The 19,515-nt window shown below is 33.4% G+C and overlaps 2 protein-coding genes across 2 annotated transcripts; one reads left to right on the forward strand and one right to left on the reverse strand.

The window, feature by feature from the left end:
* Positions 1 to 1,232: 1,232 nt before the first annotated feature.
* On the forward strand, positions 1,233 to 11,829 carry LOC143068490 (myosin, essential light chain, adductor muscle-like). The gene is made up of 5 exons (XM_076242586.1): positions 1,233 to 1,417; positions 8,894 to 9,040; positions 9,934 to 10,101; positions 10,932 to 11,018; positions 11,550 to 11,829. Exons 1-5 carry the CDS (start codon positions 1,390 to 1,392, stop codon positions 11,600 to 11,602), a joined length of 483 nt encoding a protein of 160 aa, XP_076098701.1. The 5' UTR covers positions 1,233 to 1,389; the 3' UTR covers positions 11,603 to 11,829.
* LOC143068489 (uncharacterized) lies at positions 11,103 to 17,008 on the reverse strand. The gene is made up of 4 exons (XM_076242584.1): positions 16,720 to 17,008; positions 14,896 to 15,804; positions 14,229 to 14,333; positions 11,103 to 13,548 (listed from the first exon to the last, which is right to left on the reverse strand). The coding sequence occupies exons 1-4, from the start codon at positions 16,888 to 16,890 to the stop codon at positions 13,024 to 13,026; spliced, it is 1,710 nt and encodes a 569-aa protein (XP_076098699.1). The 5' UTR covers positions 16,891 to 17,008; the 3' UTR covers positions 11,103 to 13,023.
* Between the last annotated feature and the right edge of the window lie 2,507 nt (positions 17,009 to 19,515).

The raw sequence follows: 19,515 nt of genomic DNA on the forward strand, positions 1-19,515 counted from the left end.
AAACGAAAAACGATGAAAAGAACCGTAAACAATACACAACATAGAAAACTACACTAAAAGATTCAACCAAAACCTGGGAGTATCCTATATGCTTCTGAAGGATAAGCAGACCTGGTCCACATGTTTGAGTGATCGTGTTGGTCATGTAAGTGCAGACTTGGTGATGATTTTGATTCAGTGTTGTTGTGTTTGATGAAGAGAATGTGATTACGGTTACAATTGGAACATATGGTATTTATCGAAAAGATATTCCAGATCAGTAAGCCAAATCGTGATGGCATTCGTATGATTTTCGAAGAGATGACTTCAACATAACCACTTTGAACCCTTGGTTTAATAGCTTTATTGTAAGCAGCAAACTATCAAGAACAAAATCATAATAGGAAATACAAGCTTTGGAATATATTATCAACTGGTCTGAGAATTATACTCTGTATATGTGCGCTGCAGAGATGTTGCTACATGTACATAGAAATGGGAGGTTGAAATCATCTCTATTGTCTTCAGTTTTGTTCTCAGCCTACCCTGGCGTTCTAGATTTCATTATAAATGAAACAGAATTAAATGTATATATCTATAGTATCCTTTATTTGAAGTACGATGGGGTAGATCAGTTTAACATTTTCAGAAAAAAAGGACCACTGATGGTTCCGGCTAATGTTATTTTAAGAGTATTTTTTGTTGGAATCAGAGTGTTTATTTTACAAAGTATGGTTGTCTGTGATCTTTGAAATTAAGACCAATCTGATACCTTCAAATTTTGTTTCCTTGAGCTACCTTGGACCTTTTATAAGGTCAAAAGACCCAAACACATGTTCCAAATACATTCTCGAGGATATTTCTACATCGTATGTTTCATTTACAACGTCTAATTTTGAAAATAAATTCCAAATCTGATTTCGTATACGATTCATTCAAAGACATTTAAACTTTGACGTACAATAAAAACCTTTTATACAACAGTTTAGATCATATGTCATAGTTTGACACTAACTCTTTTAAGGATAAATTAGTATATTTATAATAGTGAATTGACTTCTGGTTATTTCACATGGTCAGACGAAGGTATTCCAAACCTAGATGTTTCACAAATTAAATATCTAGTTCTGATTCAAATTTGCAATGAACATGCTGCTCATTGCCAGATTAATTTGAAGTAACAGACAATATTTCGATAACACCCCTGTTAAAGTAATTAGATGGTACATTCCATTTATTTTGTTTTGGAAATTAAAAAACCACAGAATTTAAGAGTTCTTATCAGAACCAGATACTGTACCGTAAGAGTACAATTTAAATATCAACTGCCTGATTAATTTATGAACTTCATAATTTCGTTACAACACTTTTTCTGCATTAACAAAAGAAAAGGCAGAGATTTGACAAAAGATGAGTACCAATGGAATAGATATTGAAGGTAAGTTTTTTAATAATCATTTAAAAGATAAAGGTAATTAATCAAAAGTAAAAAAAATAATATATACAAACCCATTTAATTTTTAACACATGTTTGTATCATATAGTAAATTATCAAATACTGGAAAAAAATATTTGTAACGAACACCAGTCACCCAACTCTGATACAATTCGGGGTTATAATGCTCTGATTATCTTGTAGAAGGCTAAGATGACTGTGTTCATGTTCATTCAGTCCCTAGTCGAACCGGTTTGAAATATTTCGCAGCAATATCAATTTGACTCTGAAGGAGATATTGTATGTATATTAAAAGTCTGGCCAGAAAATAGGTCACTAGAACCAGAAAATCGAGATTTATACTACATTTTTGTACATGCATTTTGGAAAGAGATGAGAGTATCATTTTCGAAGATTCTTAATTTCTCAGATAAATGAAAAATTCTTTTATAAAAAAAAATATTCATTGGAATTTACCGCAACGCCTGTGAAAAATTCACCCTAATGGCTCAGTATCATATATTTTGGAACCGATTAATCTGATCGAGACGATTTCTTTTCCAACTAATTCAATGCAGCAAGTGTCTTCAAAAAAATATTATATCTCGATCTCAAACAGTTTAACAGCAACGTGAATTGTTATCAGGAGCATGTATTAAATCATATCCGCCTTCGTGTCGAAGAAGCGTCGTTTATCTTTAAAAATTATGAAATGCGAGACATTAACATAAAACATGATGTATTTATTCCATATCATCAAGATTTTGTGGTTTTACAAAGAGTTAGGAAGAATTTCAAATGAAAACCAGACTATTTCATTACTTTTTATCATAAAATATATACAAATTGTACAGTAAATAATTTGAATAAAAAAAAAATTGATTTTCTCGATTTATTGGCTTTAGTAATTTTTAGCGGATGTGTGTGTATCGAACTGCCAAATATATATGTTTTAAGTTTTATCCAGTTGCTGTTAACATTTAAAAAAAAACACGAAGTAAAACAGATGTAAATCTCGGTTACACATGGTAGGTTAATTCAAATAGATAAAAGATGCAAAAGATCAGATAGCAACCACTTTAACTATTTAACAAGTAAACATAGTATGCACCACATCAAATTAGTTCTCAGTTCTTCAATATCTTTAAACGATATAAAGTCTGACCACCAACATTCGATGTAATATATCTATGTTTCAGTTTATTTATACTTTACATTGCCTTTGAAGCAGTCTCTTTGTATTTGATTTTGTTACAGTTATAATGTACATTTAAGCTCATAAAAATCTTGGTTTTCAATTCCAATTTCAGTAAGACAAATTTCTAAAATAAACATCAATTAGACACGTAACGATATGATAAAAGTTTATTTGCTCGATGATTTTTTTTTTAATTTCGTTTTGAAGAAAAATTAAAAAAAAAGTTGTTTTGTATCCTGAATGAAACAAGATCTAAATCTTTTATTGTACAGTAATCTAGGAAGTCATTTGAAATAAGCAATGTACTTCCCTAATGCTCATGTTTGGTTGTTTGGCTTTGTGGATTCTTAGAGCTAGGAGATACGTATTACAGCTACCAATAGACGAACTTTATTAACATAGTTTGCATCATATGGTTCAACGTGTTTTACTTTGACTCACATTTTCCTTTGAAATTTAAAACTTGAAAAATGTCATGTTTTCAAAAGAACAAACATACCACCAGCCACGCATGCTATCAATCAAAATCGTGTAACAGTTTAAAAAAAAAATCTTTACATGTTTTTAACATAAAAACTCAAAGAAGGACCACTAGGATAGTGTCATCATTTATAACATTTCAGAATGAATGAAAGACGAGCTGTTGCGAATAGATTAGTAGGTTATCTGGAACGATACATGAATTAGGTCTGTAATTACTCGCCATGCACTTGCTTCTAATCTACGACATGCTGTTTACATGTGAATAGAATAAATAATTTCTTGATTAAACGTCAATTATGCAAACCTCACAAATACAAAAAAACGTATTAAATTTAATTAAACTAGACATCAAAAGATCATTTGGTCTCCCGGTTATAGAGGGACATCGACAACACAGCTTGCACGAAATGACAAGTTAGACTTAAATCTACACAGCATAGAAATAAATTAAAGTAAACAACTTATTACACATACACCAAATTCTCAAAAGGCAAACAAAAAAATTAAGACATTTGGTTTATATCGTTCAACTTCGTTCCGCTATGGCGGCCTTCTTTAATATCATACAGGCAACAAACCACGATTCTATAAGAAAACATTTAAGGATCTTTCGTACACGATTACAACTATATATAAGCTCAGTGGTTCCTTACAGCCAGATCAGCAGCTTCAAACTATTCTTAAATATTGTTCCGGTATCAGCAATCTTTAAATTCACATGATTTCCTTGTACGGGTTTGAATTCATTTTAGTTCTTTTTGGTATTATCAGCTCTTAAGCGTTTTGTTTACAGTTTCGACATTTGAATATGTATGCCTCGAGCATCACAGAAGAGTCCTTAATAGTGGAAATGCGTATCTGGTGCAGTAAAATTGGTGCGGTAGATTTTGTAACAGGTCATTACGCTTGTTTTTACTTTTCCCTAAAGCAAATTTTGGTAAATGTTATTAACTGGTGAAGAAATCTATATCAAAAGTAATTATTTCAAAATAAATTCAGAACTAAAGCTTAATTTTGCTTCGTTTATTTTGTTGTATCGAGTTGAAAGAAAAAGATAAACCATATTTTTGTTAAAACCACAAAGCTGTCAAAGACTGTTAACCGTTGTGTTGGCACAAGTTTGTACAATCATTAATATATAACCATGCGGTGGTTAACCAAATAATTAAGAAGGGGAAATAAATGAACATTAGCTAAGAAGGAAACAAATCTAAATCAGAAAATCTTTCTTATCAACAGTTTCTTTAAGTTTGTCCATTAATTGAACTTAGTTTTAGATGCATTGTTTTTTATCAGTTGTTAGTGGCTTTGAACTATATAGCTGCCAGTATCTGCGAGTACTCTCAGATCTGTACTAAGTGTCTTTTTGTTGTTGGGATGTACAAGTACCCGGCCATGTTAACTTTGTGTAGTATTTGTATGTGTATTTATCTAATGAGTTAAGCCCTTTTCAACTGATTTTTATACTTCGTTTTTAGCTCACCTGGCCGAAAGGCCAAGTGAGCTTTTCTCATCACTTGGCGTCCGGCGTCCGTCGTCGTCGTCCGTCGTCCGTCGTCGTCCTGCGTTAACTTTTACAAAAATCTTCTCCTCTGAAACTACTGGGCCAAATTTAACCAAACTTGGCCACAATCATCATTGGGGTATCTAGTTTAAAAAATGTGTCCGGTGACCCGGCCAACCAACCAAGATGGCCGCCATGGCTAAAAATAGAACATAGGGGTAAAATGCAGTTTTTGGCTTATAACTCAAAAACCAAAGCATTTAGAGCAAATCTGACGGGGTAAAATTGTTCATCAGGTCAAGATCTAACTGCCCTGAAATTTTCAGATGAATCGGACATTTCGTTGTTGGGTTGCTGCCCCTGAAATGGTAATTTTAAGGAAATTTTGCTGTTTTTGGTTATTATCTTGAATATTATTATAGATAGAGATAAACTGTAATCAGCAATAATGTTCAGCAAAGTAAGATCTACAAATAAGTTAACATGACCAAAATGGTCAGTTGACCACTTTAGGAGTTATTGCCCTTTATAGTCAATTTTTAACCATTTTTCGTAAATCTTAGTAATCTTTTAGAAAAATCTTCTCCTCTGAAACTACTGGGCCAAATTTAACCAAACTTGGCCATAATCATCATTGGGGTATCTAGTTTAAAAAATGTGTCTGGTGCCCCGCCCAACCAACCAAGATGGCTGCCATGGCTAAAAATAGAACATAGGGGTAAAATGCAGTTTTTGGCTTAGAACTCAAAAACCAAAGCATTTAGAGCAAATCTGACGGGATAAAATTGTTCATCAGGTCAAGATCTAGCTGCCCTGAAATTTTCAGATGAATCGGACATTCCGTTGTTGGGTTGCTGCCCCTGAAATGGAAATTTTAAGGAAATTTTGCTGTTTTTGGTTATTATCTTGAATATTATTATAGATAGAGATAAACTATATTCAGCAATAATGTTCAGCAAAGTAAGATCTACAAATAAGTCAACATGACCAAAATGGTCAGTTGACCACTTTAGGAGTTATTGCCCTTTATAGTCAATTTTTAACCATTTTTCGTAAATCTTAGTAATCTTTTAGAAAAATCGTCTCCTCTGAAACTACTGGGCCAAATTTAACCAAACTTGGCCATAATCATTATTGGGGTATCTAGTTTAAAAAATGTGTCTGGTGCCCCGCCTAACCAACCAAGATGGCTGCCATGGCTAAAAATAGAACATAGGGGTAAAATGCAGTTTTTGGCTTATAACTCAAAAACCAAAGCATTTAGAGCAAATCTGACGGGATAAAATTGTTCATCAGGTCAAGATCTAGCTGCCCTGAAATTTTCAGATGAATCGGACATTCCGTTGTTGAGTTGCTGCCCCTGAAATGGTAATTTTAAGGAAATTTTGCTGTTTTTGGTTATTATCTTGAATATTATTATAGATAGAGATAAACTGTAAACAGCAATAATGTTGAGCAAAGTAAGATCTACAACATTCCGTTGTTGGGTTACTGCCCCTGAAATGGTAATTTTAAGGAAATTTTGCTGTTTTTGGTTATTATCTTGAATATTATTATAGATAGAGATAAACTTTTAACAGCAATATTTAATGTTCAGCAAAGTAAGAACTAAAAATAAGTCACTATGACCAAAATAGTCAATTGACCCCCTAAGGAGTTATTGCCCTTCATAGTCAATTTTTAACAATTTTCTTAAAATTTGAAGATTTTCAATAACATTTTCCACAGAAAGTACTGTTATAGATAGAGATAATTGTAAGCAGCATAATGTTTAGTAAAGTAAGATCTACAAACACATCACCATCACCAAAACACAATTTTGTCATGAATCCATCTGTGTCCATTGTTTAATATTCACATAGACCAAGGTGAGCGACACAGGCTCTTTAGAGACTCTAGTTATGTTGTACTGCTATACCATATTGTCCCAGGTTAGGAATCCGCCAACATGTTTAACCCCGTCACATTCTGTATGTATGTGCCTGTCCCAAGTCAGGAGTCTGTAATTCAGTGGTTTTCGTTTGTTTTTTTAGCTCACCTGGCCCAAAAGGGCCAAGTGAGCTTTTCCCATCACTTTGCGTCCGTCGTCCGTCGTCCGTCGTCGTTAACTTTTACAAAAATCTTCTCCTCTGAAACTACTGGGTCAAATTAAACCAAACTTGGCCACAATCATCATTGGGGTATCTTGTTTAAAAAATGTGTCCGGTGACCCGGCCAACCAACCAAGATGGCCGCCATGTCTAAAAATAGAACATAGGGGTTAAATGCAGTTTTTGGCTTATAACTCAAAAACCAAAGCATTTAGAGCAAATCTGACAGGGGTAAAATTGTTTATCAGGTCAAGATCTATCTGCCCTTAAATTTTCAGATGAATCGGACAACCCGTTGTTGGGTTGCTGCCCCTAAAATGATAATTTTAAGGAAATTTTACTGTTTTTGGTTATTATCTTGAATATTATTATAGATAGAGATAAACTGTAAAAAGCAATAATGTTCAGCAAAGTAAGATTTACAAATAAGTCAACATGACCGAAATGGTCAATTGACCCCTTTAGGAGTTATTGCCCTTTATAGTCAATTTTTAATCATTTTTCGTAAATCGTAGTTATCTTTTACAAAAATCTTCTCCTCTGAAACTACTGTGCCAAATTAATCCAAACTTGGCCACAATCATCTTTAGGGTATCTAGTTTTAAAAATGTGTCCGATGACCCGGTCATCAAATCAAGATGGCCGCCACGGCTAAACATAGAACATAGGGGTAAAATGCAGTTTTTGGCTTATAACTCAAAAACCAAAGAATTTAGAGCAAATCTGACGGAGTAAAATTGTTTATCAGGTCAAGATCTATCTGCCCTGAAATTTTCAGATGAATCGGACTACCCGTTGTTGGGTTGCTGCCCCTGAATCGGTAATTTTAAGGAAATTTTGCTGTTTTGGGTTATTATCTTGAATATTATTATAGATAGAGATAAACTGTAAACAGTAATAATGTTCAGCAAAGTAAGATTTACAAATAAGTCAACATGACCGAAATGGTCAATTGACCCCCTAAGGAGTTATTGTCCTTTATAGTCAATTTTTAACAATTTTCATAAAATTTGTAAATTTTTATTAACATTTTCCACTGAAACTAACTACTGGGCCAAGTTCATTATAGATAGAGATAATTGTAAGCAGCAAGACTGTTTAGTAAAGTAAGATGTACAAACACATCACCATCACCAAAACACAATTTTGTCACGAATCCATCTGCTTCGTTTGTTTAATATTCACATAGACCAAGGTGAGCGACACAGGCTCTTTAGAGCCTCTAGTTGTGTTACATATTTGTTTTCCGTTCATTTTTTGGTACATAAATTATACAGTTAGTTTTCTCGTTTGAATTGTTTTACATTGTCATTTCGGGGCATATTATAGCTGACTTTGTGGTATGGGCTTTGCTCATTGTTGAAGGCCGTACGGTGACCTATAATTGTTAACTCCTGTGTCATTTGGTCCCTTGTGGAGAGTTGTCTCATTGGCAATCATACCACATCTTCTTTTTTTTTTATTTTCAAACCAGTTTGGTTAATATGGATTTTATTAAGTTGGTGCATAAATAAATATTTTTAGAGTTACATGTATGTGGGGTTTTAATTTAAAGAGGGACGAAAGATACCAGAGGGACAGTCAAACTCTTAGATTGAAAATAAACTGATGACGCCATGGCTAAAAATAAAAAGACCGTTATTCCGTAACGGTCAACCAACTCGTAATGGCGTCCGTAAAATTTTACGAAGGGATGATTTCGAGTTCACCATTTGGAACTCTTGGTTTAATAGCTTCTAGCAATCCTCTATCAAGAAAAATCATGATAGGAAATACAAGCCCGGGAATAATTTAAGTGTCAATCTGCAATCTTTACTGAGTGACACGTCAATTTATATTTAGTTCATAGATATTAGAGGGACAAAAATGAATATCAAATGTCTTTCCAAGGCAGAAAACTACTCAAAACGGAGCAAACGTTAAAATTTTGAGCTGACAAAATAACAAAATAGAATGTGGGATTCCACGCATACATATTATATAAGAGTAGGCAATAACGCTATTGTGTGTAAGCTTGTTTTTTTTTATCCCTGGACAAATCTTGCACATAGTGGGTACGTCTTTACATCGGCGACGGGTGCAAAATATATCAGCATGTATATTCTTTGAGGAAAAATACGGTGCAAAATGACTTTAAGAAACGAGTGTTATATTGACTTTGATATGTTAAGCAAAATGCTTTGTATTCTTTTATTTTTTTACAGAAGTGAGAGAAGTATTTGATTTGTACGATTTTTGGGACGGTCGTGATGGTTTGATAGACGCTGAAAAGGTTGGTGACCTTTTACGGTGTTGTGGATATTACCCAACAGAATCATTTGTTAAGAAAGTTGGAGGAACCCAAAAGGCTGGTATGTTTTATTCTATTTATATCGCAAAAATATAGACACTTGCAGTACCCAACGTTCATTTGAGTGTTTTATACATCCATCAATCTTTCAACTCTGAATGAAATTGGTTTAAGTTTGCGGAGATGAAAAAAGAACAACACTCAATGTCATTTTATTTCCTCTTCTTATCGGACAAAATAGGTAAACAAATAAATGGGTAAAATAGAAGAAAAATATATACAAAAAAATCGACATAAGAGAACCAATGTTACATGTCGGCGGCTATAATTTGGAGTAAAATTGAGAAAGGAAATGGGGAATGTGTCAAAGCGACAACAACCCAACCATAGAGGCTAGAGCAGACAACAGCAGAAGGCCACCAATTGGTCTTCAATGTAGCGAGAAACTCCCGCACCCGGGGGCGTCCTTCATCTGGCCCCTTAAAAATATGTACTAGTTCAGTGATAATGGACGTCATACTAAACTCCGAATGAATACTGCAACGTTATGAACAGTAATATAGAGTGCTCTTCCTGAAGAAGATCTTTACGGAATTTGAATGTCAAAATTCAAGTCTTGTTTCAAACTTTTAATAAACGAAAAGAATAAAAACAGTAATTAAAAGTATAAATGTTTCATGTCAATCTGATATTTACAGTTTGCTGTTTCATCCTTGTTCCATTTTATGGGAGCACACTGCGCATGAAGGTTGTATGTTGATCTTTAGTTGTTAACTGAGAATTAATTTCGTCTTTAATGATAGTTGTCTCATTGGCAACCAAACTACGTCTCTTTATCTTCATATAGAACCTAAATGAAAGATTCCGAGGGTTACTCCCAAAACTTGGTTGCTTTTATATTAATAATATTATCTGTCCATTTTATTCAATTAAGCATATAACATGTATTTACAGGAGAAAAACAATTTTCGTTCGAAGAATTTATTCCAATAGTTAAAGCAATAGAAAAAGAAAAAGACACTGGAACTATACAAGATTTCATGGAGGCATTCAAGTCGTTTGACAGGGAAGGCATGGGATTTATCTCCCTTGGTGAAATGAGACATATGTTAACAGTAATGGGTATATTTGAATTTTATAACCTATTCGAATTTCACATAGTGCATGGTCAATTAGGTCTTGATTTTCATAGAACTTATTAAAAAATTGACATCCGTTATAAATGTTAAAAAATATCCATTGAAAAATTGTTGACTGAATTAATAGAAATTCTGTTTGTAGAAAAGAGGATATCTTAATTATTTGCGGTTTAAGTTGAACATTTATGACTTATGTATGAAAGAAGATGGACTATATCTTTAAATTTAGAATGAAATTCAAAACAGTGTAGCTGTGGCCATTGATTGACACATTAAAATCATCCATTGACTGGGACAATTTAGGTGAACGTTTGTATGTAACGACCAATGCTCACTGTGTACTTTTTAAAGACACTTAAACTATGGGGTCACCAAAGGTTCTCAACACCTAAATAAAGTAATTCGAAAAATTAATCAGAAATAACACGATATTTTGATTTATATCAATTATATAAATCAAAACACAGAGGTTATTCCTGATTAATTTTTCGAATTATTTTATAATTAAAGGCGTTAAGAAACCTTTGGTGACCCCACAGTTTAAATGTCTATCGTAGGTACGTCGTGAACAGTGGTCGTTACAGACAAACGTTCGCGTAAATTGTCCCAGTCAATGGATGATTTTAATGTGTCAATCAATGGCCACAGCTACACTGTTTTGAATTTCATTCTAGAAATATTTTAAATTGTACTCTGAAACTCACTTATAACGTTATTTGACTTGAATTTTTTTTTTTATCTCCGCGCTCCCCAAAAGTATGTTCCGCCGGCTCTTACACTGTAACATAAAGTGTTTACTCTTTGATCTTACAGGAGATAAGTTAAAAGACGAGGAAATAGACGAAATTTTGCAAGAAACTGATGTTCAAGCGGATTTAGATGGTAACATTAAATTTGAAGGTAATACCAGTATGGCAAACACGGATTCTGAAATTTTTATGGTGTTCTGTTGCAGGAATACGGATTCAAGAAAAAAAATCAACAAAGTTTTTCGTTATCTTTTTATTTAAAAAAATATCTTTACATATATTTGGGAAAAAAAACCAAATGAAATGATGTTCATGCTCAAAACCCACGATTTTGGAATGATCTTCGTCAGACTCACTCGTCGCACTTACAATTTGAAAGACAAAAATAATGTTGATAACATAACAACCAGAAGAACCTAAATCATAGAACATCCAACATCGTATTATTTCAACTTTACAATAGCCTAAGCACTATTTAATTGCCCTCTGTGCCAAAGACAATATGTCACCGCCTGTGTTTTGTGTTGGCAAATCACATAAAAAGCCTCAGTAGATTCTTTAAAAAAATAGATAAGCATATTGCTGTTTCAAATAGTGAATCGATGTTTTCGATTTATTCTTATGTCAGTTACATGTATTAATAATATTAATATACTAGTAAATTGTAATCATACACTTTCAGATTTCATCAAGAAAGTTTTAGATGGACCTCCTGAGACAAACCCCAAATATTAGTGGAGACATGGAACTGGAGGATATTTTCCTATTAATTCAAAATACTTATATTTACGTCATATATGTTACAGACGATGAGTGTCAAAATTGTATCATATTTATGATAGTTTTGCATCTTCATATTCTTTTTTTATATAATAGATTCCGAAAAATTATCCATGTAAGCTGAGACTATAGTATAAGATGTAAGGCACATCATTTCATATAAAATCATCATTTGGATATGCTATTTGTGTTTGTTGATAATTTTTCATTTACTTGTCTGGGAGTTATAATTTTATATATGATTGTATAATAGATAAAACATGAACATTCTGATGTAGAAATTCAAAATTGAAAAAAGTAATGTTTGTACTTGTAATGTAGAGGCGACGGGCAGATCAATAGGAAGAGGTAGTTTTGATGCCTAATTTTGTCACAAGTAGTAGGGGACGAAAAATAAAAACACGTTGGCTTGTATTATAAACGTAAACTTTTACTTAAATACAAAAATCTTCAATTTTCAAATTGCTGTTGATTAATCCCCTATTGCCGTTAAATCCGCCATTGACTTGTAACTTGCTATTGTGCATTATATAGACCAGAGAACAGAAGCGTCAATGTTGCAAATTACAGAAAGAACTGAACAAACAGCGGACAATTACAAAATAATATGTAGAAAACCCAACAGATCAGGTAACATTGATTTTAAACAGGAGCTAGGTGGCTCCAGGTGATTATAAGAAGGTCATTTTATTAAACACTTTGTACAAGAGGTCCGTTGATATGAGGCATACAAAAGTCAAGTAAATACATAGTCCTACATATAAAAACGATATATATATATATATTATTTGCACCCTGAAAACAACCAGTAGCTCCAATTCCATGATGGAATGATCGATATTATCGTGATCGCAAACACAAAGTTTTGATAAGGTATAGCTTTTGTCCCATCTAAGTGGTAGAGGACAAGATATTTGAAAAAAACTCTATTGCCACAGTATACACACTACTATGGACCTTTGAAAAAAATTCTTTTAAAATGCAGAAAAAAGGCCTGTCATTTTATAGAAGGATTTGTCACTCTTTGCTTAGAAATGAAAGATTTTGCACACTATGAAGCTGAACCCACTGAATGGTTGTTGAATTCTTCAACAGTGTTTTTTTTTTTCTCACGGAGAAAATATCAAAATGTTTTACCACTATGTCAACTATATCCGCGAACAGTAGTATAGTCCTTTAAACGTTCAAAGTAAATATTGGTCTGCATACATATATGAACATGTGAACAGTTGTTTAGACAGTTTATATTACAGAAATATCATGTTAATATTCCTATGAAAATGTTGTTCAAACATAAACGATTGTCTATAATGTATAAACAGCAACTGAAGAGTGATTTAAGTAGAACTGCTCGGCTAAGTTTTTTGCTCCTTATTCTATTTCATATCATGTTCGTCCCTACACATTTTCAAATGCATTCTATCATCCCGGTCAAATGGTCTAAAGATGGTCCCAGATTTTAGTATTTTCGAGTTGTCAAATTCAAACCAGTTTTTAAGGAGAATATTCATAGCAGATTCATCGTATCTATGACAGTCTGCATACTCTTTTCCTGAAAAGTCGAAATCACACTTCCATTTGGCTGATTGTGGAGCTAAACACTTTGGTTCCATCGCACAGGCAACCAGTAATTTCATAAATTTATTAATGACATTGTCGGAATTATGAAGAATTAAGGCAAATATTTCCATATGTGGCGTGTGATACAATTTCTTTCTATCTGTTGGTAAGTATTTGTACATCTGACGATGGGTTACGGCGTGTGTCGTGTGTGGCGAATTTTGGCCAAGAACTCTCACTTGAAGATCGGCCGATGTTTTAAAAACATCCATTATAGCTGGAGAAATTGCCACGAAACCAGGATTTATCCACATTATATGACCAAACTCCGCCAAAGCAGTCTGAAATAATACACAAAACATTAAAATAATAAACAAAAGAAAACAGAAAAACAAACTAACTAGGCATAATACATGTTCGAATACCTTTAAAGTAAAACGATGCACTACATTTCCATGCATGTTGTCAAGCTCCACTGGTTTTTTTTTTTGTACCCTTAAGTCGTAAGTAAAGACGTGGTTAAGATGAATGTCGTTATGGTAAAATATTAAGAACTCTTAAAATACTTTGGAAATGTTGTTTCATTTTTTTCAAGCACTATCTTCAGTAACGGAATTTGCATGAAATATTTGCCACTAGTCCTAAAAGGTCTACACCCGAGAAATCTAAAATTGACTGAATTTTCTATAAATATGGAGTATTCAATCGTAAGCCTATAAAATATTTGTTATTCGGTGGTTGTGTTGGAATTTTGTCTGTCATTTTGTTTTTCGTTTAATGCTTGGTCATAAATATTTTTCTTTGTTTAATAGATTTGTGCCTTTTAAGGCTAACTATACCAGTATACAGTACTTGTTTTTTCGTTTGCTGAAGGATGTATGATACCTTGCAGGTGCTTACTTACGTCTATACCTTTGAGTAACTTGAATTATTTTTTTTTGGAACTATACGGCCGTTTGTGCATGAATTCACCACCCTTTATTTCATGTAAACAAAGGCATGTTTTCCAACAGCTACTCACCTGAATAATAAGTGGCTTCCAGTGATAATGATTCCAAACGGAAACGAAGTCGGGGAACAAATTGGACCAAAACTCTCGTATCCTCACGTTGCATGCTGCCATCAACTATAAAATATTAACATATCGCATCAAATAATCAGACTGAATAATTATATGTTTTAATAACTGACTGCGCTAAAAGTGGTGAAAATTTTCATTGGATTACTAGTATATCTTTCTGAATGTGATGCATGGCTATATTTTGGAAATTGACATACATGTATCATGAAAATCTGTTTTTTCTCCTAATTATGTTTGACTTAGTCGTTCTTTCCATTTTCTATATAGGATCGTGTTTTCTTATACCAACTCCATTCATACTAACTAGACATTCAGAAGTTCCGATCCCGATTTAACCGTTCCAAACGTGAAAGTGGGACATACCACTGATGTTTTATGCTTTCAATCAAATTTGTTTATTTTTCTTGAATAAATCAAATTAAAGTTCCAATATTCAACATACTGACAGCATAACTGTTACTACATTTCAATCAAAGAAACTCCAACAAATTAATGTTTTGGTGTTTACGAATAGAGAATACCACACGAGCAGTAATTGCAGTTGTGCTGCTTTTGAAATTTGTTTTCTTTAACCTTTATAATTTCTATGTAATAGTCTAAATCTTACATGTCTTCTCTGTCTATCTGTAAGGTCAAGGTCAAAAATATAGATTTTCTTATCTGGATAGAACTTCTGGAGAGATACGACCAATTGTTTTACTGCTTCGAAATCTTTGCTATTCGCCGCAGTGACTATTTCTGGGATTCCGTGTTCCTCGTGTACATCCATAGTACCTTTAATTTCAACCTCCATCTTTTCGACTACTTTATTTGCTTTCTCCAAGAAAACAGGATTTGCTGATGGTATTACGGCTGGTTTGTCGTCTATGAATTTCTCTGCTTTCTTCAACTCTTCCTCTTCTCTCTGTAGTGCGACGAGATCTACCTTCATTTCGTCCTCTACCTTTTCCTCTGACACTATTTTAACTTCATCTAAAATTTCTGCTATTTTGCTTTCAATATTGTGTTCCCGTTCTAATGCTTTGGCCTCTTGTTGTTTATCTTCAACAATTTCTAATTGTTCTAAGTGTATTATATCGTCTTTATTTTCTCGTCTTATATCGTCTTTATTTTCTCGTCTTATATCGTCTCTATTGTCTTGTCTTATGTCTCCTTTGTTTTCTTGTTTTATATCGTATTCAGTTTCTTGTTTTATACCATCTTTGTTTTCTTGCTTAATCTCATACTTGGACTGGTCTGATTGGTCTAGGTCCATAATGTCGTTGGTATCAACGGCTTGTTCAATATGAATTTCATTTTTAGCTTTGTCTATTGATTTTTTAAAACTTTCATATCTTTTTCTTTTTTCTTTTAATCTAGATAGTATTTGTTTTTCCTCCATCAACGAATCCTTATATACATTTTCATTGTTTCCCGATCTAGCTTTGAACGAATCAATTTCTTCGTTTACTTTCTTATCTTGATTATCTTTTATTGTTGGTATACTTTGAGGTACATCTTTAAAATTGTCATCACTCTAAAAAGGAAGGTATATTGTTTATTTGGTATGCATAAGTAGACATTCATGTTTTTCTCTGATTTGTAATGACGTCAAATATACTCTCAATCCATGCAGTGAATGTTGGATGTCCACTGATTGATATTTTAGTATTAGAGGAATGGTTTTAATATTACCAGTAACTGCGAGTACTCCCATGTCTGTTCTTTGTGTCTTTTTTGTTGTTGGGACGTAAAAGTACCCTGCAACGTCCACTCTGTGATTTTTGTTACAGCTTAGGGGTGGGTTGATGCCTTAAAGCTAGTTTAACCCCGTCACATTCTGCATGTGCCTGTCCCAAGTCAGTAGCCTGTAAATCAGTGGTTGTCGTTTGTTGCTGTATATATATATTTTTTTTTTAGTTCATCAATTTTTATTATTTTAAAATGCAAGTCCAATATCCCAAGAACTTTGATTTCAAATTGAATTGATGATAATCCATAATATCGCATTTACCTCTAATTGCCACCAAAACAGAATCAACTGACGTATGCCCGTTAAAGATACGGCTACCTCTTTTGGTCTGGTCATTGACTCCTCTATAATTATTTTTAATGCCCCCCCCCCCCCTTATTATTTTCTTTTCAACATTCAACGCAAGGCAATATCGGGAATCTTCCCGTGAAAATTAGCTATGCAAAACTAGACAACAACAATTAAAGTTCCACGGTTCGACAATAATAATCTGTTATATCAACGTATTGAATATCAGACAATATGTGTTTCAAATCCTCGCATTTGTCGAGAAATTTCAAGGGAAATCGGTAACGTTTCAAAAACTGCCCTAATTTTATTGTACGAAGTAAGTATATTCTTCGCACACTGGTTTTGCCTTGCAGGTTAAAAATTCGCACGTCCTGTAAGTAAATCTTCTACAGTGGTTTAATTACTTACCTTCCAAAAAAATCTGTAAGTTGTGTGAATAAGTACTGCTGCTAATATCAAAATCAAGTATTTTACAATTTTCATTCTGGTTAATTTCCTCATTGGAATCGATCCTGAAAAATTTATTTGATTTCCAAGTTCAAGATTGTCCATAGGATCTCGACCCCTTCGTCTTTGCATTTTTTTAATATTAAACCAGTCAACCAATCACTTCATGATAAAGTCATCTTTATTTTCTACCCATTACTATTTTGTCCTGTACTATATGTATTTTGACGTAACTAAAAAGAACGTGGCAATACGTCAATATTTCTCATCCTTTCTAACAACAGCTGTGCGGAGGCTTTGTGATTTTGTCCCAATAATTGATGAAGTAGACCTAAATCAATTTCAATATGTCAGTGTAAATGATTTTTAAAATTGCAAATATGCAGTTGAAAGCAGAAATTTCATTATCTTTAATAAACATTGCCGTTAAACAATGCAATGTTTTCTAATTTCAATTGAATTAGTCCTATTTCTATAATAAATAAATAAAAAAGTGCTTTTCCAAAATAATTCAAACTTGCGTTACATTTACTTTGGCTGGATGTGAATTTGATCAGATTACGAATTGATACGATCTGTAGACTTAGTTAATATTGGTGAATCTGGAACAATAGACAAGATTTAGTTACACCATCTTGTGATACTGGTAAACAAAAGTCAACGATGTGTTTTCTTTGATAAAGTGTTTGAAGGTAAACTACTGTGAGGTATATATTTACTAAAAGTATCCGTTTAACCTAGTAATCTGATAATGGTTGAACGAATTACAGAAAGCAGGGACGGATTCTGTTATTTTGAAAAGGGGGGCAACACGTCCAACTATATGTCCCCGTTCAAATAAACTCATCATAGATACCAGGATTAAAATTTTATATTAACGCCAGACGCGCGTTTCGTCTACAAAAGACTCATCAGTGACGCTCGAATCAAAAGATGTTTAAAGGGCCAAATAAAGTACGAAGTTGAAGAGCATTGAGGACTTAAAGTTCCTAAAAGTAGTGTCAAATACAGCTAAGGTGATCTATTCCTGAGGTAGAAATGCCTTAGTTTTTGCCTCAAATGCATTGATCGTCCAAAAAAGGGGGTTCCAACCCCGGAGCCCCCTTCTGGATCCCTCACTGACCAGAAAATTGTTAATCTGTAATAATCTGGATAACATAAACATTTACGGAATCCAGAGTTCTTTAGATATATCAATGTTAAAATCGTGATTAGTTTTCCTGAAATATATCGATTTTTAACGACTATGTTTTCGTAAACATCGATCTAGTTTTTGCCTATAAACATATTGTCTCTTCAAATTTGTAAATTAGAAGTTATGGCTGTTCGCATCAATAGCGAGAAAGAATATATTGATTGATTGTATATTGCTTAACATTCAGTGGCAAATATTTCATGCATGTTCAGGACGATAAAGAATAAAATTGCTTTATAAAATAATAAGCCTTTGAGAAGTTGACTTTTTTTTCAAAAGATGGCCTTCAGTAATATTGCGATGAGGTTTATTCAACATGCGGTGTCTTCATATTCTTCAATTACAATCTTTACAATTAACATTTATCAAAACTTTTGATTTTTCTCACTTTCAACAACTATTTTGAATGCTAAATGAAAAGATCGAATCGTCTTTTATACAAAAATGTGAAAGATGCAAATTCTTTACTTTGAATCATGACAATTCTTACTTTGCAAAGAACCACACTGATTTTAACAACAAAGACGATACAAGCAAAGTGGTGAGCTTTTTTTTTTTTAAATCGACAACATAATTGCTGAGTTTGGTGGATATATAGTTCAAAAGAAATACTCCTTTCAAATGGGTACTAATCATAACCCTTACTGTCGATTTGCTTTAATACTCATATGAAGCAGAATTCATACAAAACCTTCTCAAAGATATACCCTTATCCATTTTCTTAACCTTTTCAGTGCGGTTTTTATGGTAGCATTCTAATACATGCTATTATTGTAGAGAACCCCAGTCAGATCCATCAAGTCACAATGATATTTTGGGAGTCCCCTTGAAAACATTATTCAGAACTAAGCGGCAAAAAAGGTTGGGGAAAAGGCTGAAGGGCTGGGGTGGGGTGGGGGGGGGGGGGGGTGGGGGGGGGGGTCGAAGAGGTGGGGGGGGGGGGAATGGGGCACATCAAGAGTTTACTGAAGAGTCGTTGGGGTTCTGTTGACCAACCCTTTTTCATATAATTAGATTTTTTTAATGTATGTCTTTTTTATATATTGCGTATTAAAAATGTAACCTGTATCTATATTGATTTTGTTTTGTGTGCGGTGTGTTGGAAAAGTGGAATACCAAAGTGTCAAGAGAGGAGAAGTTTGTGGATAAAAACACAGCAATAAGACCAAGATTACAAGGTACAGGGCTTTTCCGGCATATACCAAGTAATGAAAACTTTATTTACTTTATCATATATGTGTTATAGTTTCCCAACCTCAGTATTTACTTATATATATTCAAGCTGGATAATGCGACCTATTTCAGGATCATTTCAGCGGCACGTCCTATCACATTTTATATTGATCTATATAGGATTGTGCCCCCTCCCCCGATGGATAAGGAATTTTTTTTTAAACTGTAGCAAGAACTTTTTACTTGAAAACCCTAACTTCGAATACATGTTCCGTCTGTTTTCAATGGTAACAAACATCACTTCTGAAATAAAAAAAATAATCAAGACATTTCAGAATCAAACAGTTTATACCTGGCTATACAACCCTTGCACAGTCGGTATTACTATA

This window comes from Mytilus galloprovincialis, chromosome 3 (assembly GCF_965363235.1).
Source record: "Mytilus galloprovincialis chromosome 3, xbMytGall1.hap1.1, whole genome shotgun sequence".
NCBI lineage: Eukaryota > Metazoa > Mollusca > Bivalvia > Mytilida > Mytilidae > Mytilus > Mytilus galloprovincialis.